Source organism: Mesoplodon bidens (assembly GCF_964165515.1).
Source record: "Mesoplodon bidens genome assembly, chromosome: 10".
Classification (NCBI taxonomy): domain Eukaryota; kingdom Metazoa; phylum Chordata; class Mammalia; order Artiodactyla; family Ziphiidae; genus Mesoplodon; species Mesoplodon bidens.
Genome location: NC_138172.1, coordinates 76,462,898 through 76,488,274, shown reverse-complemented (window position 1 = coordinate 76,488,274; position 25,377 = coordinate 76,462,898). Strand labels below are relative to the sequence as shown.

General features: G+C 45.0%; 1 protein-coding gene across 6 annotated transcripts in view; it reads right to left on the bottom strand.

Annotated features, from left to right (window-relative positions):
* RUNX2 (RUNX family transcription factor 2) overlaps window positions 1-25,377 on the bottom strand; it is a 358,429-nt gene that overhangs the window by 132,491 nt on the left and 200,561 nt on the right. For 3 of the 6 annotated variants that reach the window (XM_081246845.1, XM_081246847.1, XM_081246849.1), the window contains 2 exons: window positions 15,682-15,747; window positions 9,795-14,088 (listed from right to left, as the gene is read on the bottom strand). The exons of 2 other annotated variants lie outside the window; for them this stretch is intronic. In XM_081246845.1, coding sequence (XP_081102971.1) covers window positions 13,610-14,088; window positions 15,682-15,747 — 545 coding nt within the window. In that variant the 3' untranslated portion in view covers window positions 9,795-13,609. Of the gene's footprint in view, window positions 1-9,794; window positions 14,089-15,681; window positions 15,748-25,377 lie in introns of those variants that run through there. One more of the 6 variants, XM_081246846.1, reaches the window with a different exon arrangement.

The window sequence follows — 25,377 nt, the reverse complement described above, 5'->3', positions numbered from 1 at the left end:
GAGAGCTGTCCGTGGGATCACCATGGTGGGGATCCAGCTGCTGCCAGGTACCACACTGCAGGGTGGATGTGGGGCTGGCACGAGCTCAGCTGCAGACCCAGAATGGCAAGGAATTACTCAGCCTTCCAGATCCAGCTCAAGTGTCAACTTCCTGCTGTGCCCAGGAGCTGCTGCCTGAATGGGGCTCCTCTACCCTTGGTTCACATCACTGTTGTGGCACTGCTATGCCGTGTTGTCACTTACAGCTTTATTTTTCTGTCTCTCTGAGCAGATGGTGAGTTTCTTGAGGGCATGGGGGTATGTCTCATTCACTGCCATTTCCGTCATTTCTAAGAAGTGTTTTCACATCAGTGTTTACTGAATGAATAAAAATACAGCCCCTCCCTCAAGGTCAGATGAGAATTGGGGATTGTGAAGCAAACAATGACAGCTATTCTCTCAAGCAAGGGATAGGGTAAAGCTACAAATTCTTCCTCTTCTTACCCTCCACCTCCTTCCACCCTGTAAATGGCTTTGCACTTGTGTCTGATAATCAAGGGGCACAATAAGGCTATGTCTATCATTAAACAGGCATCAGATGATTAATTACGTTCTAAGTTTTGTGCGATAGCACTACACCTAGTACCTGTGTCTTCCATTCTTGCCCCACCAGCACAGTTTTCTTCTTGCATCTTTAAAATTGAAGAGATCTTTGTTATAGGTAACTCAGATAGTAAGTAGATAAAAGGTAACATTGAGATGGAAAATCTTTTTTCAAGATTAGCTGTCATGTACCATTTGTTTAGATGGCTAGGATATCGTGTTAACGAAGTCCAGAGTGTGGCCTCGTCTCTATAGCCAGAGCATGAAAGACCAGAATAGAAAGACCTTGGACCACGACAAGGTCATGACATCTACCCTTAGCACTGAGGACAAGGGGGTCTAGGGACATCAGCTTGAACCATGTTGCCAACAGATAGATCATCTTTATCCAGGAAGGAATGACACTGATGCTCTTAGACTGAAGTTCTCACTAGGTCAGACCTCGGAGCTTTATCTATGATTTTAATGAAGTCATATATAGCAGGTCTTTCTCAATAAGGTGAGCTGGAGTATGGTATGCTGGAAATTTGTATGTTGGAAATTAATTCACATGAGTATAGGAAATTTTTAACAGAATCAGTATGAGTTTATAAAATATGGAAATAGGTTCATAAAAAGTACAAAAGTAAATAAGTGCTTAATGAAAAGACAACACAGAAGAAGCTACTCTTATAAAGGAAGGAAATGTCTCTTCCAGTGAATGAGTATGAGAACGGCTTGGAAATAGAGTCCAACCCTTCACGTCCCCTCATCTGTCTACAGGGTGATCCTGCGTAAGTGATTTGACCTCTCTGGGGTTTCATTTACTAATCCTCTACAGATTGGCCATTTTTGCCAATTCTGTGAGAAACAATGGACCTCGTTCTCTCTCTTAATGCTAGGCAGACTCTACCTGCCTCTTAAAACTCCCCATAATTTCTCCATTCTAAAAGCCACTCCAAATCTATAGGTAAGAGTTGTTGCATGGAACCTTAGCATACCATCTAGTAATATATCACTGCCCACATTTAAGGAGAAGGTCAAGAGAGGTTAAGTGGCTTGCTCAAGGTCACAGGTTTAGTTGGTAGGGATGTGGAACCCAGATCTTTTTGCCACTAACTGCTTCCCCCCCCCCTTTTTTTGAATTAATTAATTTATTTTTTGGCCACGATGCATGACATATGGGATCTTAGTTCCCCGACCAGGGACTGAACCCGTGCCCCCTGCAGTAGAAGCATGGAGTCCTAACCACTGGACAGCCAGGGAATTCCCTCTGCTTCCCTCTTTCAATATACCACTCAACCCCTTAATGCAGAGTTGGCTGCATGACTGTGACAACAAGAAAGAGAAAATGGAAGACCAGCTTTCCCCCTTTGATTATATGAAAATCATCCACTTTTTCAACACCAAGCCTCCCATGTACTGTGGTAGAAATGAAAGGCTTGTATGGCTAAATATAGATGCCAAGTATCTCACAAATACTTGAGTGTTTCAGGAAATGAGAAATGGGAAATGAAATTGGCTATAAGCAGAAATCAAAACTATCCAAATTCTCTCTAGAAACTAATCACTAACTTTTTAATCTCTGTTTTGGGCAACCTGAAACATTCATGAATTCACTTAAATAAAGAATGGCATGGGGGCTTCCCTGGTGGCGCAGTGGTTGAGAGTCCGCCTGCCGATGTGGGGGACGTGGGTTCGTGCCCTGATCCGGGAGGATCCCACATGCCGCGGAGCGGCTGGGCCCGTGAGCCATGGCCGATGGGCCGGTGCGTCCGGAGCCTGTGCTCCGCAGCGGGAGAGGCCACAGCAGTGAGAGGCCCGCGTACCGCCAAAAGAAAAAAAAAAAAAAAAGAATGGCATGACAAACACCTCTTATTGGGATGGATTAAGTTGAATAGAGACGCTTTCCAAGGTGCTTTGTAATGGTGCTTTTTTAAGCCTTCCACCATACTGCTCTGCCTAGAGTAGGTGTTCAATAAATATTTTCAGAAAGAAGAAAGAAAAGAAGGCAGAGAGAGTGAGAGGGAGAGAGGTCATTTCTGTTCTCTTGGGATTTGGGGAAAATGGGATATTAATTCCATATAAAGTAAGGAAATAGTCTATAAAATGTTTTAAAACAGTTGGAGAGAAGCCTACTTGTTCAGTTAAAGAGATTTAAATGATTTAGGGCAGAGAACACTGACGCCCCATTCCCAGGCTCCTCCAGGCCCCTGCATAAGTACACAAAGCCGTGCACACACCAGGTATCCCATCTCAGGCCTGGGGCCTCCAGGATCAGCTCTCTCCAGTACACAGCACTGCCTCTTAGTGATGCATTTCAGAAATGGGGGATCTGGGTGCTGCCCCTTTATCAGGCGGTAAGAAGGATCCCAGAGCCACTCCTGGAAACGAAAGAGCTGAAGTTGACAGGAATTTCTTGGCTTGGGCCTTTCTCTTCTAAGATGAGGCCAATGCTGCCAAATCAGGTTCATTAATACCTTCTGCAGTAACAAAATTAACATGAAACTCAATACACCTAAATGGAAAACCTTGGAAGAGATTACAGACTGGGGACTGAGGTTGGGGTAGGGTCAACATTTCTGTTCTGAATGTGCCCGTGTATTTTAAATTTATAGTTTATGTGATGTGATGTCTCTGAGTTCCTACAGGGAAGAACCCATGTTAAACCAATTACCAAACTTAGCCATGATGTTCAGTAGAAAATTAGTTTATAAAATATGTAGAAAAATATTACTTTCAAAGAGCAACATTTTTTTTAAGTGTTAAAAGAATATTTTTTAAAAAGCATTCCACTTCGGGCTCCAGCTCTATTGTGATTCAAACTATTTGGAAACCTTATTGACTCATTTTAAGAGAATCATCTTAGTTATTATGAGTAACGATAATAGGTCCCATCAATTTTATATTTACTATGCTGTGGATACTTTGCTAGGCTTCCTCATATCTCATTAACTCATCTCCCTTCTCCACTATACAGATGATAAAGGAGATTGTGTCTAAAGTTTTAGCTTAGGAATATAGTCTCTGGAATCAGGCAGATCTAGGCTTGAGTCTTAATGGCTGTGTAACTTGGGCAAGTCTGAGCCTCAGTTTCTTCATCAGTAAAATGGGGATAAAAACAATACTACCTTCTTCATAGGTTGCTGAGAAGATTGAGATAAGTCATGTGAAACATTCAGCCAAGTGCCAAGGGCATAGTCCAGTGTGCCATGAAAATTAAATGTTGTTAAGTATTATTATTATTTGGTCACATTACCAGTACCAAATACAACTTTTCCCCAAGAGGAAATTAAAACAATGGCCATCAGTGCCATCCCAAGAGGGGAAGGAGGGAAATCATCTTCTGTCTCCATTCCTTTCTCCCCGGGATATTCATATTAGTGGGATGAGGGCCAAGCAAACTTCAAGGACAGCTACAGAGGACGAAAATAGTGAGAGAATAGTTGCTGGGGTGTCCTTTGTGCATTGCAGGGGAGGGAGCAGCAAGCAGGAAAAGGAAGGACCAGGGTTTAGGAGGATGATGGGAAGAAGAAAGGCCATAAGGAGGACTTTGGGGACCTGATTACCGGTACGAGCCTCTCTACCTGCTCCTAACGTCCCTTCCTTCTCTCACTCCTGCAAGCCCCAAGGAGAGACTGTCAGGGAGCGCCAGGCACCCCTGCTCTCTGGGAAGCAACTTCTGGGTGGCATGAGCCGGCAGCAGCGTGCAGCCTTGCCCCACAGAGCCCCACAGCGGCTCTGGCATCTCCCCGGGAAAGAAGAAAGCAGCGTCTTACATGTGTGGCGTATTCTAAAACAAAATAAGAACTGCGAGATTTGATGGACTCTGACAGGGGGAAGAAGGGAGTGAAAAAGATGGAACAAAGATGCCATTTTAAAATGATTGGCTTGGGTTCAGGATTTCACTATTTTCTATGGCAAGGAGCAAGTAAAAAAATTCCTCCTATTGATGAGTATTTTTTTTTATAGTCGGTGAAAGCCAAAGGGCTCGGGGCTTCCGACTATTCCCTCCTGGGGCACCTGGGAGCCGGTCCTCTGGATAACTCAGAAAAGAGCTGGATAGACAGCAGGCAGGAGACTCAAAGGCCCCCAGCAAGCAGCATGAAGGAGGCACGGGTGCAGGAGGACAGGCTGTGTTTTCAGCTAGGATTCTGTGATCTCCCTGCCAAACGGGGGTTTACAAAGCAAAAACCTCCAGAGAATTCTCATACTTTCTGGCTTATTCTCCTGGTGTTCATCTTAACAGGAATCAGCTGTTTGCCTTCTCACTTCTCCAGCATGTTGCCGAGGAGAATTTAGCATCTGGTCTGGCTATTATTAAAAACAAGAACATCCTGCTCCGTTGGGAGAACAGCACCACTGGCAAGAGAAGGACAGAGATCTTTGCATTCAGGATTCCAAAGATGGGTTTCGGTTCAATATCTGCTCTCGCTCCTACCCACCCCCCCTCCCCACCCGGGCTTTCGTTTTAAAATTTCCCAGTGCATCTGTCATTTGCATCGTGGTCTCCTCTTTCTGAAACAGAGAGATGGAGAGTACTTTTTCCTTTCACTGGGAGGCAGGAATCACTGGAGTTGTTCAAACACTGACCCGGTCCCGCTGTGTGATAAAGTTGAACTACCAGAGGAAATTTTTTTTTTTTTTTACAACTGCGGAAATGAAAAAGTAAACAAGACTGGAGCTGCATCGGTATTCAGGCTCCAGCTTTTTTGTTGTTGTTTTTGTCTTTTGCTTTTTTTAAGCATTGGGCTAGGAGCCTGAAGGAATCGTATAATATGAAAAACCCTGAGAGGTTTTATTAGCCAATAAAAAAAAAACTGAGTTCCCATTAACCACTTAACTCCTTGCTAAGGTTCCGCCCTTTCTTCCCTCCTGGATCCTTCTCTCCCTCTGATGCCTGTGAAGAATGAAATTTGGTCCATCGGTCTCTCCCCGCACAATCTGAGTTCCCAGTGCGTCCCAGAAGTTGTGGTGGAGAATTACATTCAGTAATTGTCTCTGCATTTCTCATCTGTAAAACCACTAATAAGATCTTGATAAGGAGTCAGATTTTCTATGCCCCCAAATCCACACCCAGAAAGACTCCCTGAGCACGCCTCTAAAAGGACAAAGGTCATCGTGATTTTCAAGATTTCAATACTAAATGACTGTTAGAGAAAAACAGAATCGGGCTAAGACATTGCTGGAATATGTCATGATTCCCACAAAAGGCTCCTCTCGTTTCAGGGCAGAAGAATAGAGAGAGAATAGAGAGAAACTCACAGAGAAACAGAAAGTGAAACTGGCCAGAGTTGTTGCACTGTCAGAGATGGATGCAGTTATAAAAAAAATAAATGACCTAATTTAGGAAGGAAAGGATGTCCAAGGAGATTTAAATCATAAAACCGTTGTATTAAGGCTCCCGCGATTACACATGTCATGCGGTTTTGTGTGTTTGCTTTTGCTGTTTTTAAATGAGACATTTGCACATTTACATCAATCCATCATCCGATTGCATTTTGGGAGTTCCTGGTACCCTCAGCTCTCAAAGACCCCCTTCAGCGCTGCCACTGTATCCTGTATCTCCTAACTCCACTGATTCCACTCTATCTTCCTTCCATCCCCGCATCCGGGCTACCTCTGGCACTTTGGGTTCTCCAGTAGAAATGTCCCAAGGCAGAAGGAGTACAGGGCCACATGAGACCTCGCTGCAATTTTGTGTTCTGGTCTCATTTAGTGTTGTGAAGATAAAACTAGTTCTTGAAGGGCTTGTGTGGAAGAACTTTTGCATGTCCCCATCCCTCCCCCCTCCCATTTTTTTAGCAGTTTGCTAGATGGTCTTGATTTCTCTATAAGGATGACAGGTTGGGGGGTGGGGGGCAGGGGTGGGATTCTTTCCATCCTATTGGCCGTGGAGTGGCACAGAAAGACCTGGGACAAAAAGACAGCAATCATGACGTGAGCTACCTTTGCAATGCTAAAACATAAAGCAGGTTTTCCAGAAAACCCCACTGAGTGGTCAGACACCATTGCAACAAGATAATAAGCAAATGAAATTAAAATAAATTTTAGTAAAAGTTCAGTGGGTTTCCAGAAACTTGATCCTTCTGCTTTCCAACTGGTTGAGCATGTCTGTCCAGGACAGCAGGGCCGGTTGAATCACAAAACGCTTGTGAATAAATGCGTTACAAAAATGAATAATAACCCTTCTTAGATGTCCATGTCACCGTGCTCCTGACATCTCAGGGAGGCGTCCAGTGTCCCCTGTCCCTTCTAAATAACCTATTTGAAGAAGAGTAAGTGCTTGTGGGATGGTGTGCTTTTTTTGCAGAATTTGAGGCAAATAAATGCTGTGTCAAGGGGTATCTGTGTGTGTGCTGAGCTCCGTCTTTCCCTGAAGGCTGCTCTGGCATCTCTTCCCATCCCTCCACCCTCCTCCCTCCCCGCCTCCCTCCCTTCAGGTGTGCATGCACCCATCACACACACACACACACACACATACATACATACACACACAAACACCCCTTAGTATACTGCCTTTTACATCTTCAGTGGATCCTTTGTCAAATTTTGATGTATAACTTTTTTTAAAATTTCATTTCCAAGACCTCCCGACTGAATGCTGTGAAGCCCCCGGGGAGCCACAAAGAAGCTGGAGGAGGAGGGAGATGCCCTCGCCTTTGCTCAGAGCTCATAATTTAAATGAGAGCCATCCATGTATTGGTTACTACCTGGCCTTACTTAAGCATCTTCTGCAGACCCAAGGCGAGAGCCCAGGAGGGAAGAGCAGAGGTGGTAGAGCAGGCATTGGAGTAGCCTGGTACCCCCAGCGCCAGTGAGCAACCAGCTGTCACCCACATGTTCTCTGCACCAACACCCGGACAGCTCAGGCATCCTTCGAAGGATCCTTCCTGAGCCCTTCGGACCCGATTCGAGGAGCAAATGCATGTGTTTGCCTGGGGTCTCACAGGAGAGCTGGCCCGCACTCACCGAAACGGAGGAAGTCAGTTGTCCCCAGAAAAACTTAAAGCCTGTAAGATCTTATCGTACCACCCGCCCCTCCCCTCCCGCCCCCCCACCAGAAAAACCCTGTTTCCTAGGACAGGTCTCTAAAATGGCGTTAAGTGATTGGGTCAGAGATTGAAACTGGATTGCCCACTGTTAACCTGATATCTAGGTAGGGTTGTTTGCTTACATCAGACCAGCCGGTACCTGCATTTGTACCCTGGCTCTTGGCTGGGTCAGTGCAATGAACCACCCGCCTCCAGAGGGGATGAAACATCAACACGTGCAGATCTGTGGGCCCTGCCCTCCCTGTGAACAAGGGCTTCCTCTACCTCCTCCCTGGCCTTTTCAGACTGTTCTCAAATCCCATAAATATAAACATGTGGCTCTTCAACCGCATCTGTAGATAATAACTTCAGGGGGCTTCCTGTTTACACGGCAATACCCATTTCCCAGCCAAATAAACTCTGCGACGGAGAGCTGAGGTGTTTATGGGGCCAGTCTCGGCCGGGATCGAGTTAACAGGAAACACCCACTCTCCAAGAAATGTCTGATGATTAAATATTTGTGGGGCAGGGGGCACAAAGGGTCAAAAACACTGGAGAAATTGCTTTCTTCTTCCGCCTGTCGTTTCCAGTGAGAAACAGAAGCAGCCATGATAAATACAGCCCAGCCGGTCAGGCCTAGCAAAGCCCCACAGCCGTGCTGATCGCTGGCTGCAGGGCCCGTGAAGCGGGGAAGATGGAGGAAGTGCAGACTGGAGAGTCAGGAGCCTCTGTCCCAACACGTACAGCCCTCAGGGTGCCATCAGGTGGAGGGACGGGGCAGGCGGATGGGCATCCACCCCTGGGAAGTCCCTCAGTCTCCTATTTGCCTGTCCTGTTTCAATGAGCAACGTATTCTCGCACCAGCTCTGTCCAGAAAGCCTGAGACGTTAGAGCCTTTAGCCCAGTCGTTCTTAATCGGGGCGCTTTGGCCCCCCAGGGAGCACCTGGCAACGTCTGGAGACATTTTTCATTGTCACGACTGGGCGGATGCTACAGGCCCGTAGCAGGTAGAAACCAGGGATGCTGCTAAACGCCCTACAATGCACGTGACAGTCCTCCCTACACACACGCCGAAGAATTATCCAGCCTGAAATGCCAGTAGCGCCAAGGTCTAGCCCAGTGCCTTTCCATAAACCAAGAAACTGAGACCCCGAGGAGGAGAGTGATTTGCTGCTGCAGGATAAAGCTGGAGAGGCCGAGAAGGCCACCATGCCCACCTCCCATGCAGTGCCTTTTAAAGCCACACAGATGTTTAATTTAAAAGGATAAATAAATATACATCCTCAAAGAGTTGCAAACAAGTTCCCTGGCCTAAGTTCACCCAAGTGCTTTTAGGATGTCTCCCAGGCTTAGAAATGAGCTGTTTCCAAGATCTCTCAGAAAACAGTGCCAAAGGGGCAAGGATGAGCAGATCTAAAAGGCAGCCTCTAACTCCTAGCGTGACGTGGGCCCCCCGCCAGTGACTGCGCTTGTCGGCACCGAGGTTTCCCCGTCCCTCTCTAGAACTGCGATAAGCCAAGGCACACGGACAGCACGGGACAGAAAGCAAGCAACCGCTCTACCCCAGGCCCTCGACCTTCTCGCAGGGGAGGGACTTACCAAAAATAAACTGTGGCCCAGAAAAAAAGTCTCCAAACTAGAGTTAACCTGACTAGTAGTGGAATTTTTCTGAGGCTAGAGCTCTCCAGGCCAAGGTCCGTTTTTACTCATCCTTGTCTTCGGTTGACTTTCTTTTTAAGAACCCAAAAGAGATGTCAGAAGGAAAACAGACTACCCTCTACGGCTGGGCTGCTTGAGCTCTTGGGACTACAGTCAAGGGTTCACCTGTCGGCCCCGTTCATGTGTCCAGAGATTAGCATCATGGAACCATCGAGGCTGCTGTCTTTCTACCCTGACTCGTCCCCTGGTTGGAATAAGGGGCTTTACCCAAGGATGGGGTGAGCACTCCTTCCTTCAGACAACAGGCTGATAAGGAAGTGAGCACACTGCTAGATTCTTCACCCACCCCTCTCTAGGGGTAGCACAAAACAAGAACCCAGCGCTTACCAAGACGGTTTTCCTCTCACCAGTAATATAGGATCTCTGCTCTCATCCAGCCCTGGCAAGTCCTACGACCAATAAGTGCCCAGGTGTAGGCAGGAGTAGGTGTCAGACTAGAGAAGAAACCGCGGATGAGAAAAGACCCAGTGTACACACATAACAAAACCAAAAAAGCCATTTTATTGAAAATTAAATTCAAACTTCAAATTAATATTACAATCATGAGAAAAATGCCAAATAATTCAATTTACAGTTGCAACATACAATACAAATAGTCCCTTTGAAGTTAAGAGTAAACTCATCCACAATCATGGCCTGTGGCACAAAGCAGAATTTGTACAATATGTGCACAGAAAGCAAATCTTGGGCAACAGCGACTGGAAAAAAATAAAAATGAAAAGCTTGTATTTACACAAAATGCTACAAATATTTTTGTTCCACAGAAATCTAAGAATGGTAAAGCATATCCAAAAAAATGGAATTTTATTCAAAATACCTAAGAAATTACTGTAAGTTATGGTTTTGGCTGATATATTTCAAAGTACTGCATGAAGAAGCAAACAGTTATTTGTAAACATGAAGTAAACAAACATCTAAAAAATTCTCACATAGAAAATATGTTTCAAATGTGTTATCTTTTGAAGAACAACAAATTCAAGGTTTGGAAGAGTCGTCTTTTATTTATTTTATTTATTATGGTTCTTTCGAATGTCATAGGTATAATTATTGTTTTTGCTAATGCTTTGTGTTTCCATGCATTCACCTAGACTCTGAGTCAGTCCCTTTCCTGGGAATGGAGGGAACTCTTTCAGCCAGCACACACATCTCTTCCCCTCTGAATCTGCAATGGATGCGCCCCAATGGTATACAGTTCTCTGCTCACTTTTAAAAGGCCCTGGTGGGGGTAAGACGGCCTGAAGAGCGAACCACAGCTGATCTGTTGAGTCTTTCAGTTCCAACCTGGATGTCATTTCACAAAAAAAAAACCCTAAAGCTTCGGTACCTGTTCTGGAACTCTGACATAGGTTAGAACAGGTTAAAAAAGTGGCTGTATTGGTCACGCTGTAAACCATGCCTTTTTAATCTGAAGGAAGTAGAGTGCTGGCTAGTTCATGGTTCCACAGTAGCAGTAAGGCTTTGCTTTGGTCTTGAAATCAAAAATCATACACGTGACCCAGTGCAAATTAAGGATTTGGTTAAAAAAAAAAAAAAAAAAAGATAGAAAAATTTAACCCCCGGGCTAAAAAAGGGCTGAATTTGATCTAAGAAATGTAAATTACCCCATTGGAATGGTTCGAGTGAGGGGAGAAGGAAGAAGTGCTTGAATTTTTCCCAAGGAAAAAAAAAAAGAAAACTTTTAAAGTGTTTCTGGGTTGCTGCCTGCAGCCACTATACTAACATTTCAACACAAAAGCATCCCTCAAGTCACTTAGTATGTGTACTGTAAACTTAAAAAAGCCCTTTCAACATTAAAAAAGAATGTACAGATATAGTACCTTTTTTATTAAATAGGGTACAGCTGGCACTGGCAGTAACATTTTTCTGTCAATTAATTAAGATTGAAATGTGTAACCAGACACTGGCTTTTTTAAGTGCTACTGAAACAAACACACATATTTTACACTTACAAATAAATGGACAGTGGCTTGCTTCAAGCTACCACACACAAATAATAAATAGTATCAATTACTACTTCCATCTTCAGTAATAGGAAAGTGGCTTATTTATCTAAGCATACTTGGTATACAACCTTTAGAAGGCAAAGTGTTTTGTTTTGGTTGGGCTTGGTTTTCCCCTCGATCTTTACTAGGAGGAGTCAGGGTGAATTCCCAGGCGAGGAGCACAGGTCCAATGCCCCACGAGCCGTCCCAAGATGCTTGGTGCTCTATGAGGTGGGCTGGACGATGATGACCGGGGAGCAAAGGGCCTCTGGGGCTGGAGGCAAAGCTCTAAAGGTTCTGCCTGGGGGCGGGCACAAGCTTTAAATGAAAGGGCCCTGACCTGTGGGGGAGGTGGGTGGGGATCTGCCTGGTGGTGTCGTGAAGTGGTCCTGGCTTGGATCAAGGATCCACACTTGAGAATCTGCCACGTGGCCGCCAGGAGTGGTCAAAGTGCATCCGACAGGAGGGCTTCGGCTCAAATTCATACGCAGTAGTAGACACCAAATTCCACCTAGCTTTGCCTTCCCTTTGCCCCCCATGGTGAGAAATATGACTATCAGAGGCTGTATTATGGGTCCCCACTGCCTGTATGTTCTCAGATCCGCTGCCTGCTGGAACTTGCCTGCTCCTTCAGACGACCCTGCTCCCAGAAGACAAGGACTTAACTCTGCTCCGTTAAATGCAAATTCTGTGGGAAGCTGCCAGTGGGGCCCCGGGCTAAGGCAGATTTGGGTTCCCCTGACTTACTGTTCGGTAAGGCGTTTTGGGTAACACTCCCTGTAGCAGTTTTGCTTTCCTGTACCGTGTGTCTCACGACTGCTCCTTCAGCCACATGTGTGGCTTTAAGCTGACTACGTCTTCACTGGTGATGTCGAGTTTTGCTTTAACTATGAAACCACAGAACATTGTTCTGCAGTTCAAGGATTCACTTGTGCTTGTCTTTTTAATATGACAAGAGTCATCATTATTTCAAAGAAATTAGGAAACCACATCACTCCAGCATTTCATGCTGACAAAGAGCAACATAAGTGATAAAGGACTAAGGGTTGCTTTTTAAATCTCTGATTATTGCTTTTTAAAAGGCAAAGCTGTGTTAGAGGCAATCAAAGATCTGAAAAGAACTAAACATAACATTTCCTTCATACATCACAAAAACAAGCTACATCTAAAATATTTGGAGATGGAAGTATTTTTAAAAATCACATTGTGTCTGGATGAACTGAAATTGCTTAGCAATATTTCAGATATGGCTCTAGCCCACTGAAGAAATTTGTTATTTAATAAAGAGCACTTTTAGAGACCGAAGTCAACATATCAATACACTAAGAAATGTTTCAAGGGTCCAAATGTCATTAAATAATTATAAATATATCTTTAAAGTTATATGACCATTCACGTTAGCAAGTTACCTCAGATTTTACACATATTCATAATTTAAAAAAAAAAGAAGACAAATAACACACAGCCAAACGCAAACACTATCTCTACCATTATGGCTATAATAAGGTATTGCCATTTTCAGTTTTGCGTAAAAGAAGAAGGGGTTAGGTGGGAAGGGGGCAGTTCGGGATCGGATTTCTTTTTGGTTAAATGGGAAAAGGAAAAAAAAAAGTATAAAAAGGTAAAATAAAATAATCTATCCTGATCGGTACTTTTTGAAGTCACTTTCTTAAAGTAGGAAAAAAATTAAAATAAAAACAACTGAACCAAACAGTTCAAATGAGTACTTGCAGAAAGTGTGAAAGCCAAAGTTTGGAACAGTTACTCTGAATGGATGGCAAGGGAACGGAAGCATTCTTTCTGCCCCTTTTCCCTTCGTGGGCACCTGCACCGGCTGTGTAAGCGGGTCTGCCGAGGGCACTGGTCCACACCCAGCGGCACCGTGAGGGTGTGTGGTTTCAAAGCACAGGGGACAAGCGTCTTTGCTTTTCCTCCTGAACTTGGAGTCCACCTCTCTGAACTGGCATCTGAACAGGTTACTGAGGATAACAGACCAAATGACAACAGCAACAAAAGTACCTTTTTTCCTTTGTTTGCTCGCAAAGGTACATGTTTAAATAGAGAACGATCTGGAATCTGATTAGGATTGTCTCTCTTGGGCCTCTTGCTTCTCAAGAGCTACCCTCTGAGGGTTGCAAGATCATGACAGAATGAGTGAATGCCAAGACAAAAAAAAAAAAAAAACCTTCTAAAAAATAGGCACTTTGTAGATAGGCTAGTTGATATACATATATATGCACTCTCTATATATGTATATGTTGATACATTTGGGATGTGGCTCCCAGAGGCCGCTGGGCCACTGCTGAGGAAGTTTCAATAGGGTCGCCAAACAGATTCATCCATTCTGCCACTAGAATTCAAAACGGTGGGGGAACTGCTGTGGCTTCCGTCGGCGTCAACGCCATCGTTCTGGTTCGGCAGGTTTGGGTTTAAGAGCGTGCTGCCGTTCGAGGTGGTGGTGCACGGCGGTAGCATTCTGGAAGGAGACCGGTCTCCCCCGGGCACCATGGGGAACTGATAGGATCCTGACGAGGTGCCATAGTAGAGATATGGAGTGCTGCTGGTCTGGAAGGGTCCGCTCTGGCTTTGGGAGGAGCCGGGGTAGGGTGGTGGCAGGTAGGTGTGGTAGTGGGTGGTGGCGGACATACCGAGGGACATGCCTGAGGTGACTGGCGGGGTATAAGTAAAGGTGGCTGGATAGTGCATTCGTGGGTTGGAGAAGCGGCTCTCAGTGAGGGATGAAATGCTTGAGAACTGCCTGGGGTCTGAAAAAGGGCCCAGTTCTGAAGCACCTAAAAATTACAACAGAAGATGGGGGGGAAACATCTGTAAATAGCAGTTAAAATCATGAAAGAATTTATTTTTTTTACAAGAAAAGAAAGAAAACTTTAGCTTTCCCCCAAAGGAACAGCAAGCCACAAACAGACTTTCAAATGCACCGGTCACTACACAGACTTCTGGGGTTTTTCTGTTTGTTTGTTTTTCACTTAACAGTCTTAGCAGCATTGAGCCTCAAGTTCTTCACCCCCAGAGACTCCCAAAGGGCTTTAAAAGCCCAAATGCGTGCTAGGTCGTGTGTGTAAACCAACCCAACACTCTGATCAGACAGATTCACTCACCAGGCTTTAAGACTGAATCCTCATTGATTTTTTTCCCCTCTCTTTTTATTCCTTGTTGTTCCTCAGATATTTGAAAGTGACCTTTTTACTAAGTCGGACACGTTTCTTTGTCTCAACCCAATATAAAGAAATTCCAGAGTGATCCGTTTTGTTATTGGTACTCTTAGCAGGGCCCCTTGTCAATGAAGGAACGTCAAAAAGATACCCTAGCGTGGGCCTATCACTTCAACTCTTAAAATAATGTGAAATCCTGTTTTATTCCTCATCTTGGTAACAGATTTCAAAAAAAAATTAAACTAGATTTCAATGTTTTCTGGAACTATCTTACCTATCTGGGGGTGTATGGGGAGTGTCTGACCCTTAGGAATTCTCCCAAGGGGCATAAACTAGCAGGTTTTGAAAGTGGGTGGGGGGAAGGCTTGGTACCTAGGAATCACTGCATTTCAAGTCTTGATGGGAGAAGTAGGACCTGATTAAGGCCACGTGCCAACAGCAGCTTTGGGGAAAGGCTCGCTGGTAGAGGAGATAAAGCAGGAGGGTACCTCACCATCCACCTTCCGGACCCCTGTACCACATCCTACAGAATTAGCTTCAGGCCAGTTGGAACTGGGAACCTGAAGCAAAGACAGTTTTCCTCTAAAATGTAAAGTCCTTGAACTTCTAAAGCTAACAGGGTGCCTCCTTAATAGGTATTTCTGGCACTTAACTTATGAAACCACAGTTAGAAATGACTTCATGTGGAAATTAGTTTTCGGAAATGCCAAAAACTTATAGTTGTGATCTTTAAAGACAGGGTTATGAATTTCTAACACTGACAGAATTGTGACAAGCCGTTTTATAATACCAGTGTTCTTAAGATTTTGTTCACACCTAAAATCTTCCAATCCTTTGGATCTCATACATTTGCTTTTCCTACCGCTTTTATCTGTAAGGGAAAGCACTCAGTAATCCTTGAAGGTCTTAGTGAGCAGGTACTTCTTCAGCTTCCATTTTTTATAGCCACGTTCTTGGATACTACAATATTTATTAAACGAATCATCCCAATATTTTTCTTTCAAGGTGCTGATCGAGAGTCGTTCATTTTTGTTAAAATGCACACTGCCTGTGTTCTTTATAAAATGCTCGGGACAAGTGCCGTGATGTGCACCGATAGCAAGAAGTGACTACTTCAAAGCAATATACCGTTAACAAGGTGTTTCTCACTCATGGACAGTCCCAATCAGACAGCCCCACCCAGCCCAGCCCAGCAATTGTGAAAAGTCTCACCTGCCTGGCTCTTCTTACTGAGAGTGGAAGGCCAGAGGCAGAAGTCAGAGGTGGCAGTGTCATCATCTGTAAAATGAGGGGATGAGCTCTAAGTTCCCTTCCGGCTCTAACGTTCTATCACCGTGAATCCCAAGACAGGAGGAGAAGCAACTGCCTTGGGGGTGGGGAAGGGGAGGCAGAGAAGGTCCCACCCCTCACAGTACCTTCCCAGAATCCACAGGCCCATAGGCAGAGAGTAAAAAGCTGGTGAGCAGCTTCTAATACCAGAAGCAAACACTTTCAAGATGACAAACCAAAACTAGCACAGTCTGGGCAGTTACTCTCTGTTTTTTATAAATTCTTCCATCCTCCACTGGCCTCTCCCTAACCCCACCCAAACATGAAATTCTGACAAGCTCACGTGTGAAAAGGTACAAGAAGTGATTAGGACAGAATCGCCAACGGGGCCAGATGAGATCTGCCATCTCCCCGCCCTGTGCTTCTGTAGTGCCTGACACGATACAGGCCCTGCCTAGAGACCAGAGATGTTCTCGCCCAGCCTGATTTTCACTGCAGGGCATCTAGGTGAACTTGAGTTGGCAGAGTTAATGGGTATAGGCAGGCCACTTCTGTACGCTTTAAGTTCAACGCTCAGCTCGTGAGAGAAACCAGAATAATGTGAGCAATTTCAAATGGAAAGATGTCACCCTTAAAACATCAGTGTTTGCCCCCCACAGGAGCACAGAGCTCACACAGGTAGGTTCATCAATGGAAAAAATGCTTCTCGTGGGTATTTATACTTAAAATATACTGTCGTCATGATTAAAATTCCAGGTGGTTTCCCTGCTTTTGATGCAGAAGCCTCATTAAAACCCTTTATGTGGGACCCTGCCAGTAAACTCCAGTGTGGTTTTGAATTTCTCTCTCCACCTCCCACCCCCAACTTCTCGATTTTACCTGATGCGTTTGCCTGATGTTTTTATTATCCATCACATGCCAGGATCACTCTACCTTTTTGGCTTCTAAATGCCAGCTAATGTAAATTGACATTCATTTCTCAATTAATGAGCTCTGGCTGTGGTTTATAGAAAACAATGCCACAAACTTCCGCTGGCTTTACAGAACTTTGACCAATGACTTCTAGTCATTTGAGACTGTCATGTCTTGAGGATTAACTCCTTCTGGGCAAAGAGAGCTCATGAGGACTTTAAAGGGATTATATGGTAATTTTTATATGTTACAAAAAATAAAGTTTTCTGGAACTTAGTTATTTCGTGTTACACTGCAACGTGTTCTGTAGGAAGAAATTTCAACAACTTGCTGCAGTATCATGTGAGATCTCTTATATAGTAATCAATGATGGGGAGATGGAAGGAATTCTAAACTTAAAAAGAAAGAACTTAAACCCCTTCCTAACCTTCGATTATTCATAATAATTATTACAGAAGCAAAGGATATAACTAAATTTTCTTTCCTTGAATGGGGTTGTACCTGTACTTCTAATCTCCGTTCTGTACAAGATCTCAAGTTTTTCTTTTAGACCATCTTCTCAGGTTATTTCGACCTTGTGTCCTAAACTATTCATACCCATGTCACCAGCCACATTACGTACAGCTACAAACTATCTATAGACCTAGATATTATGTCAACTAAAGTAAAGAAAATATAATATCTACTTATTAAAAGGATCAGGATGAAAGCCTGGAGAGTTCTAAAAGTACTCTTACCCCAATCTAATTTTAGAAATGTAAAGCCAAAGCTCAGTAATGGCCCCAGTGATCTGCCTTGTAGCTTTAGAGCCAGTTTAAAACTCCAGATTACAACCTACCGATTAAATAAAGCCAGCACTGCCAGGAGTTACTTGAAGCCCAAGATAAACATGGTGCATCTTCCTGATAGGCTTGTTTTACCCAGCATGGAGACAAGGGTATGCTGTACAGTAAACATGGACATGATATGGAGTAGAATGCAACATTTGGGTGAATTTTCAGACAAACAAAAAATGACTTCAACAAAATTTTGCACTTGTGAAGCTTTAAACTATGCGCCCAGATTCCCTAAGGTACCCATTTATCCTCCTCTGCTAGTTTGGGGTACTCTGGTGAAAAAAAAATCCAAACCCCTCGTTTACTGTTTAGATGATCCTAATCTAACCTGCTGACAAATGCGGAAGCTAAGCGGAGAAGGGAGCCATGTGCTCTACAAAAATCACAAAGCTCCAGAGAGGCAGAACCACAGCTAGACAAGACCTCTTTGACCTCTAACCACTCTGCAGTCTTAGTCACCCTTAAGGAATTGGGTGGACACAACCACAGATATATATTTGCTGTCTTACGAGCCTATCTGCCGAAATAAATTTGCCTAGAAATATTTAAGTAGGTTCTTCTGGTGCCCATGTGTTGCCCAATGAGAGCTACTGTTCTTGGGACACTGTTTAAAAACTCTTTCGGGACCTGTTGATCTAATCTGCTCAACAGTGAGCAACTAATTCAGTTGTTCATGGCATAATGTGAATGAGACCAAGGTCAAGGGCTTGATTCCCTTAGGACCTGCTGGTTCCCTACAGATGCATTTCATTCCACAACTGCTCGCTGCACCCTTAGCCAGTCAGACAGCTGCAGATTTATGTAGCTATCATAAATAGAGCGGCAAGAGCCTTGCTCATTGAAACGGCAGCAGCGGCAGTTTTTCACAACCTAGTGTATCTGGGGAAGAATATATTAATAAAATGCCCATGAAGCTCAAATAAAAATAAAATCGATGTTAAAAGTAAAAATTTCTTGCTCCTCTCCGCCAAAGGCTATGGGGAAAAAGGAAATGGCCTCCCTTTACCCAACCAGGTCTCTTGGGTCTCCCAAGCAAGTGGAAAGTGTAGGGGAAAGGAGTGAAACCAAGATAAGGGAGAATAAAAGAGAAGCTCTGATCTGATTCCTGCAAGCCTCCACTCAGCGCCTTCCACACCCCGATGGCTAAGGAGAGTTATCTTGGGTCATGCTTGAGTCCTAACTAGAGTGAGCTGCGGAGGGCACTGACAGTCTAATCCCTGTTCGTCTTCCCCTTTGGGGCTTCCTAACAATGATACTTGATGTTTCTAGGCCTTTACCCAGTACTTTCACATGCATTTTCTTATTCAGTAGACCGTCAAGACATTGTGGTTGGTTGAAAATGGGCCAGGAGAGCTCTCAAAAGGATGGGAATAGGAGTTCGAAAAGAATAGCAGACTGGGGTACTTGCCATTCGGGGCTGTCAGCTAGGAAACATCGTACCCACGTATCACCCCCTCTCAGCAGTGGAATTTACACACCCCAGCCAAGGAGGGCAGGTCGGGGCGGAGAAAAGGACAAGGGGCCTTGAATCCAGGTGGAGCACAGATGGGCAAATGCAGAGCCCTCTGCCCTTTTTTAATGCAAGGGCAAAAATATACAGAATGAAAAGCCCTCAGACTTCTCAGCAATGAAGCGTTAACTTCAAAGCTTCATCGGGGCCTTTCAAATGGTAGGAGTTGTCGCCACACCAAATCTCAAATAACGTCCAGGTACTTCTTATTAACCCCCTCGCAGCATCCTTTCTACTGGAACATATAATACACGAGATCTCCGCAGAGCTGCTCTCCTCTAAGAATCTTCTTCCCCTTCTACATTTTGGCTGCCACCTTCCCAACTGCTCTATTATATAATTTCCTATTTCACTCCTGTTCGAAATAGCATTTATTTTCCATGTCACTCTCTCGGGCCCTCAGCCACTACTTTACTGAATTATTAGCTGTTTCGTAGCCTGTGTTCTCCAACTACAAAGTAAGCTTTGGATGGTAAAGATGATTTATTTTCCTTTCCTATCCCTCAGAACCGTCTATATTTTAAGAGCTTAATTTTTTTTAAATATAAGTGTACGAATGGATGGATAAATCAACAAATAAGTAAATTAGTTGGGGGATCAGGAACTCTGCACAACAGCTGGTACATTTTTGACACATCAAGAAAATAGATATTATAATAAACATTAAGTAATGCTGACATCAAACCTAAAATGTAACTCAAATATGATTCCATACCTATAAAGCCTCGTCAAACTCTCTTTAAAGGGTGTTCAAAGCTCTCCCCAAGCATTGTTACATCGGTTGACTTCACGTTTCAGACAGGGGCCCGCAAATGGCAGTTGCCACTAGTGAACGGATTTCTCTGTTTGGCCACCGTGCTGTTCCCAATATCCTGAGAGCCCGTATCTGTGTGTAAGTCTACACTGGGGAGCCACGGGGAGGAGAGAGGAAGGAGAAAGAGGGCCAGGCCAGAAAGGTACAGCCTGCGGGAAGGCGAGTCAGCACGCTCCTCTCCCTCTGAACCCCAAGGTAACTGCTGCCGCTGAGGTCACGTGGTTTATCTGGAGTGGGTTGGAAAGCTTGCTTCCTGTCTGAATTTCTAGATAGTCTAAAGAGCCAGTATGTCAGCATCATCCAGAGTTGTGGATGACCTTTATAGATGAAGAGATGGCACCCTGGAGACACGTGGATCTGCGTGACATCCCGAGACGAAAACGTGGTCCTCCCGTCTCAGGCCCGAGTGTGCTACTGCCTGTCTGCATCCCTGACAGTGCGTGCCAGCGGGGAAACGTAGAGCTTCGGCCTTGAGCTTCCTTAGATCTGCATGCTATGGAAACACACACAGAAGGGGAAAATCTTCCACCTTTTCAGGCCACACAGGGGCAGAGCCTTGAAACCAGAGGGTGTCATCCCGACCCAGCACAGGTCACAGCCACCCTTCACCAGGCGTGACTGAGCAGCTCTGCAAAGGGGGTGCGGAAAATAAGGGTGAGGCTATTGGCATAGTCAGAGACCTCTGTCCTACTCTTCCACGGTCACGTCCCACTACGGCTCGGTATCAACCTTCCTCTTTGTGGCGGGACATGTACTCAGGACCCTCACGACAGCTTTGCTCATCCCCAGACTCACGGCCACCTCTCTTTTCTCTGCCAGACCCGGGTACGTAAGCACTGCCTTCAAAGCTCACCACTACACAAGGACTTCCCAGGTATACAAATGCCTATCACCTTTTCTTCACCCTATACAGCTGGAACGTTTACAGATGTAAATTTTACCACTCCATGCATTTTAAAGTATCATCACTGGTTTTAGAGAAGCATTTTCATTTTCCAGCTAAAGGGAAAGCAAATGAAGAAGAAGAACCATGTATCCTTTGAAATCCTACCTAGTAGGGGCTTCCCTGGCGGTCCAGTGGTTAAGACTCCTCGCTTTTACTGTAGGGGGCGCGGGTTCCATCCCTGGTCGGGGAACTAAGACCCCGCACACCGTGCAGCCAAAAAAAAAAAAAAAAAAAAAGCAGCACCCCTACCTACCTAGCTCACGGTATGGTACTGAAAAAAGACGAGTACTTCCAAAACATCTACTAAACGAATCAGTTACTAGCATAGACCCAAGCAAGCAACATGACAGAAGCAGAAATGCTATGTAAACATTACCTAAAATCAACTTTCGACTTTACGCAGAACATTACTTTGCATTTTCCACACTGAGGTTTTAAGAGATTTTTACATCAGTTTTCTTACTTTCCCTGAATTTGTCCCCTCACACTTAAAATGATCAAGTATCAATCACTAAATTACTTTTACTTTTAATTTCATTAGATAATAGGTGGAAAAATATACCTCACGGGGGAGAAATGTAATGGATCACACTGATGGAGAAGAAAGCAGCAAAATGAGAATCTGAAATCGATTTTTTGAAGATAATGAGAGGTCAGACTAGCAAGCTCCGTAGTTTTGCAAAAGAGAGAAAAAGTGCCTCGACTATCCAGTATAAATATTTATTTTCCGTGTTGTAATGAATTGTACTTTTCCACTGCACGCTCACAAATTCTGAAAGACCAGCTGATCCCAAGGCTCAGAAAGTATGCTATGCTGAAGGAAAGAGAGAGAAAAAGGAAAAATAAAAATAAAGCAAAAAACGCACAACCTGGCAATTTTCAGAAACTTCAACCATCCCTTTAACCCACCCAAATTTTGAGGATATGGTTGGAATAATACATTTCCTCTTGGTGAGAAGGAGGGAGGCCATAGATGTGCAGTGCGTGTGTGTGTGTGTGTGTGTGTGTGTGTTCGTGTGTGCATGGGGAGGGAGGGTAAGAGAGAAGGAAGAAACCAAAGGGTGAAGGGGGGGAGAGAAACGGAGGAAAAACGAGAGAGAGATCTTCTTGCTAGGCCTTGATTAAGAACTTTTTAAAGGCTAGGAAGGGTGGATAGTCTTTGAAACCAGATCCGCCACAGGAAGGAGGCCAGCACCCAGGACACCGTGTCTTTCAGAAGGGGCCACCCACAGTGCCGCGGTGGTCATATGACTGCTCTGTCACATCCTGAAGCCATTTCCAGCCCATGCACACGTCTGTGCTCCCATTTAGAGAGGATGGGGTATATGGGGAACACACATATGGAAACACTTTCAGAGAATCAGTTTCCATGAAATTCATAATAAGCCAAGTGGCTTCAGATGTGGTTGCGTTCCTCCGATTAGCCAGGGAAAAAAAAGAAGGAAGAAAAGGAGGAAAAGGGGACAAATCCACCCTTTCAGACCTTATTTCAGTTTCAGAGAAATTAAAAACCACTAATGACTTATGGCTACCAAAACGTAGAGCCACAATTAAGACAGGAGGAACTAGGGAAAAGAGGGACAGAGGTTTAGAAGCAATAGCCTTTCCCTCCTAAACGTAACAGCTTCAATATCAGTAATCTTGTCTTAAATCAGGGGGAGGCTTTCCTGTGACGGTATCTGCCTAGGGTGGCATAATTTTCGGACATCCTGGCAACAGGCAGTGCGCATGCGCACGTGTGGGGCGGGACCACGCGGACAGAGGCAGACGCTAGAAGGCCGGCTTTTATTCGATAACATATGTGGCCAATTAAGATTATTTTAAAAATTGCAACTAAATGATAAATTGTTCCTAAGTAAATCTTTCCAAAAAGCCTGAATGCAGAGGGGACAGCCTGGTATTTTCCTGTGGCCTGTGCTAATGGTAACTCAGACTATATATTAAAAGCAGAAATTTATGAACTGGTTGAGATGTTATATATTAGACAATCAAGCTTAGCTGATAGGAAGGCATGAAATACAAGAAGGGAACAAATGGGGGAGGGACTTTAAAAAGGGACATTCAACTGATATTAGTAAGTTAAGACGTTAGTTTTATATTAAAACCAAAGCAGATATACTATGGAGGAAAATTCACATTAATTTTAAGGTATAACAGGAGACAAGAAAATGCTCTCCAGGCAAGAGTTGGGGTTGTTTTGGGCTACATCAGCAGATTGGGGGGTGCAGAGTGGGGAAGGAGCCGAGTTCCCTCTGCCCTTTGGGGTGCTTCAGTGGGGAAGTCTTTCAAGCTTGGTACGTTGTTTAGGAATGCCCTGAGGATGGGCTGGGAACCAGCACTGCCTGGTGCTTAACAGACCAGTCTTTGCTCCAAGCATAGGAATCCTCCAAGTGAGTTTGTAGTCACAGCATCCCATGGTGTCACAGGTTTTACTAAGGGGAAAGAGATTCGAAGGTTCCCACCTGCAGAGGATCTGTACTCCATGGGAGATGTCTACTTACATTACAGTGAGTCTACTCACATTAAATCCTCACTCCAGCCCTGGGAGGGAGACGGTATCACTGACCCCACATTATGGATGACAAACTGAAGCCCAAAGAAGCAAAGTGATTTCCTCAAGGTTACAGACCAGTAAAATGGTGGCCTGGGACCTGGCCCCAGACCTAGGGGGCTCAGCAGCTGCCACAGTCCCCTCCATGGTTCAGGGATTCTGTGTCACTTTCATGCGAGTTCTAACATACTGGTGGCCATTCCTACCTGGAGGGCAGTGATGGAAAGGGTTCTGATCAATTGTCAGTGACAGGCCTGGGGATGGAGGTGGGGATGGGATGTGGAATGGGGTGGGGGTGGGGGGCTGATTCCTGTCCCCTATTTTCTGTGCTCGACTCAGCCCCAGAATTCTCATATGGTCCTTACCGTTGATGTTCTGGGTGATCGTAAGCAAGTCACGTTTTATTTATTCCCCAGGTTCTCTCATTGGGTAAGACTCTTGTAAGTGAGAACAGGCAAAAGTACACAGCAAATAGTAAACAGCTCCATCTCAAAGGGGTATTCCTTCATACGGTATTATTTGAATTAGTAGAGCCAGAGATGAAGGAAAATTTAAAAATTGGGTCCAAGCTAGGAAAGACGTGAGCTGAGAATTAGAATCCTGAAACTCCTGATTCACTCCACACACCCGGCTCCAGTCCCAACCAAACCCTTCTGTTAAAAAAAAAAAAAAAAAAAAAAGCCTCTTGCAGTGGGAAAAGGAGGCTAGGAGAGCAAATAATCACCATAGCAACCACATTCCACCATCCCCTAAATGCGCAGACTGTTTTCAGATCCAGCTCGATTCTCCCCTTCTTAAAGTAGGAACAGATAGACTAAATCCAGCACCAATGCAGTTTCAGACTCTCCCTGTGACTGACTCTAGCGCTGACCCAGGAAGGCTCCAGGCAGCAGCTGCCTTGGAGGTAGCATCGCTCAAAATGTGACAAGCTCGGGGCACCGTTTTTTTTCAAATAAAATTCCCTTCAAAGGGCTTAGCGCCCTGGTGTGGTCCCACAGCCCTGAAGCCATCCTGAACCGTAACGCCTGTGTCTCAAACCACCCGATGTCCCAAGACCCAGAATGGGAACCAGATGACCAAAGTGCTCTGGTTCAGGCTCGAAGTCAGCTCCCCAAGCTACAGCTCTCCCAGGCCTGATAGGACCCACGTTAATCTGGGATCAAAGCCACAGGCTTCAGCCTCACGCTGTGTCCTGCCGGGACCTGTCCTTACCCGTGCCCTCTCTCCCTCTCCAGTCAGATGCATCCACTTACCGGCTCCCTCTGCCCATGCCCTGGGAGGGGTTCCTGTCCCAGGGAGACCACGTAAGAGGCTTCCTGGTTGTGACAGAAGGTAGCCTTAGATCCAAGGGCCACTTGTGTGTGTGTTGTATCTGCTGCCCAGACGGCTTATCCATCCTTGTCTCATCTAACTTGCTGGTTCCTCAAGCTTTCCTACCCGTTCTGTGACTTCATGTCACGCTTTTTACGCGGGTTTGCGTGTATGTTTCCAGATCTCTCTATTAGGCACACAGCAAAACATTTGCTGGAGTAACAACCCTGTCCCAACTTACCTTTCCAGCCTCGTTTCTCACTCTCCTTCGTCGGGAGCTCTACAATCCATTCCGACTGGACCCCTGTCCGTGTTCTGTCCTGTCCACCTTCCATGTTCCCTCCTTCAGGCGCTGGTTTTACCTTATTCCCCTCAGCCCTCAGCGTCCCCACCTCCACTCTATCTCAATCCCTTGAAATTCTAAGCAGGCTGTAAAATCTACCTCACAATCCCCCTCCGCTTCCGAGAGTCTTCTCGTGTTCTTGCTTTAGCCCAGAGTGACCCCTCCTTCCCCTGCACCTCGTTCTTCGCTTATATTTCTCTTCTAGGCAGGCATGCACATGCAGAGGACCTACAATCACCTCACCACTTCTACCAGCCTGTAAATTCCTTGAGAACAATAACTCCGTCCTACATATCTTCAAACGCGCTGTAGCTCCTTCTCAGAGTGACATTCGGGAAGTTTTTAAATGTGTGTGAGAGGAGAAAGAGATGGTGATGCCAGGTTTGACCTAAAGCCTTGTCCCTAACTGCATTTTG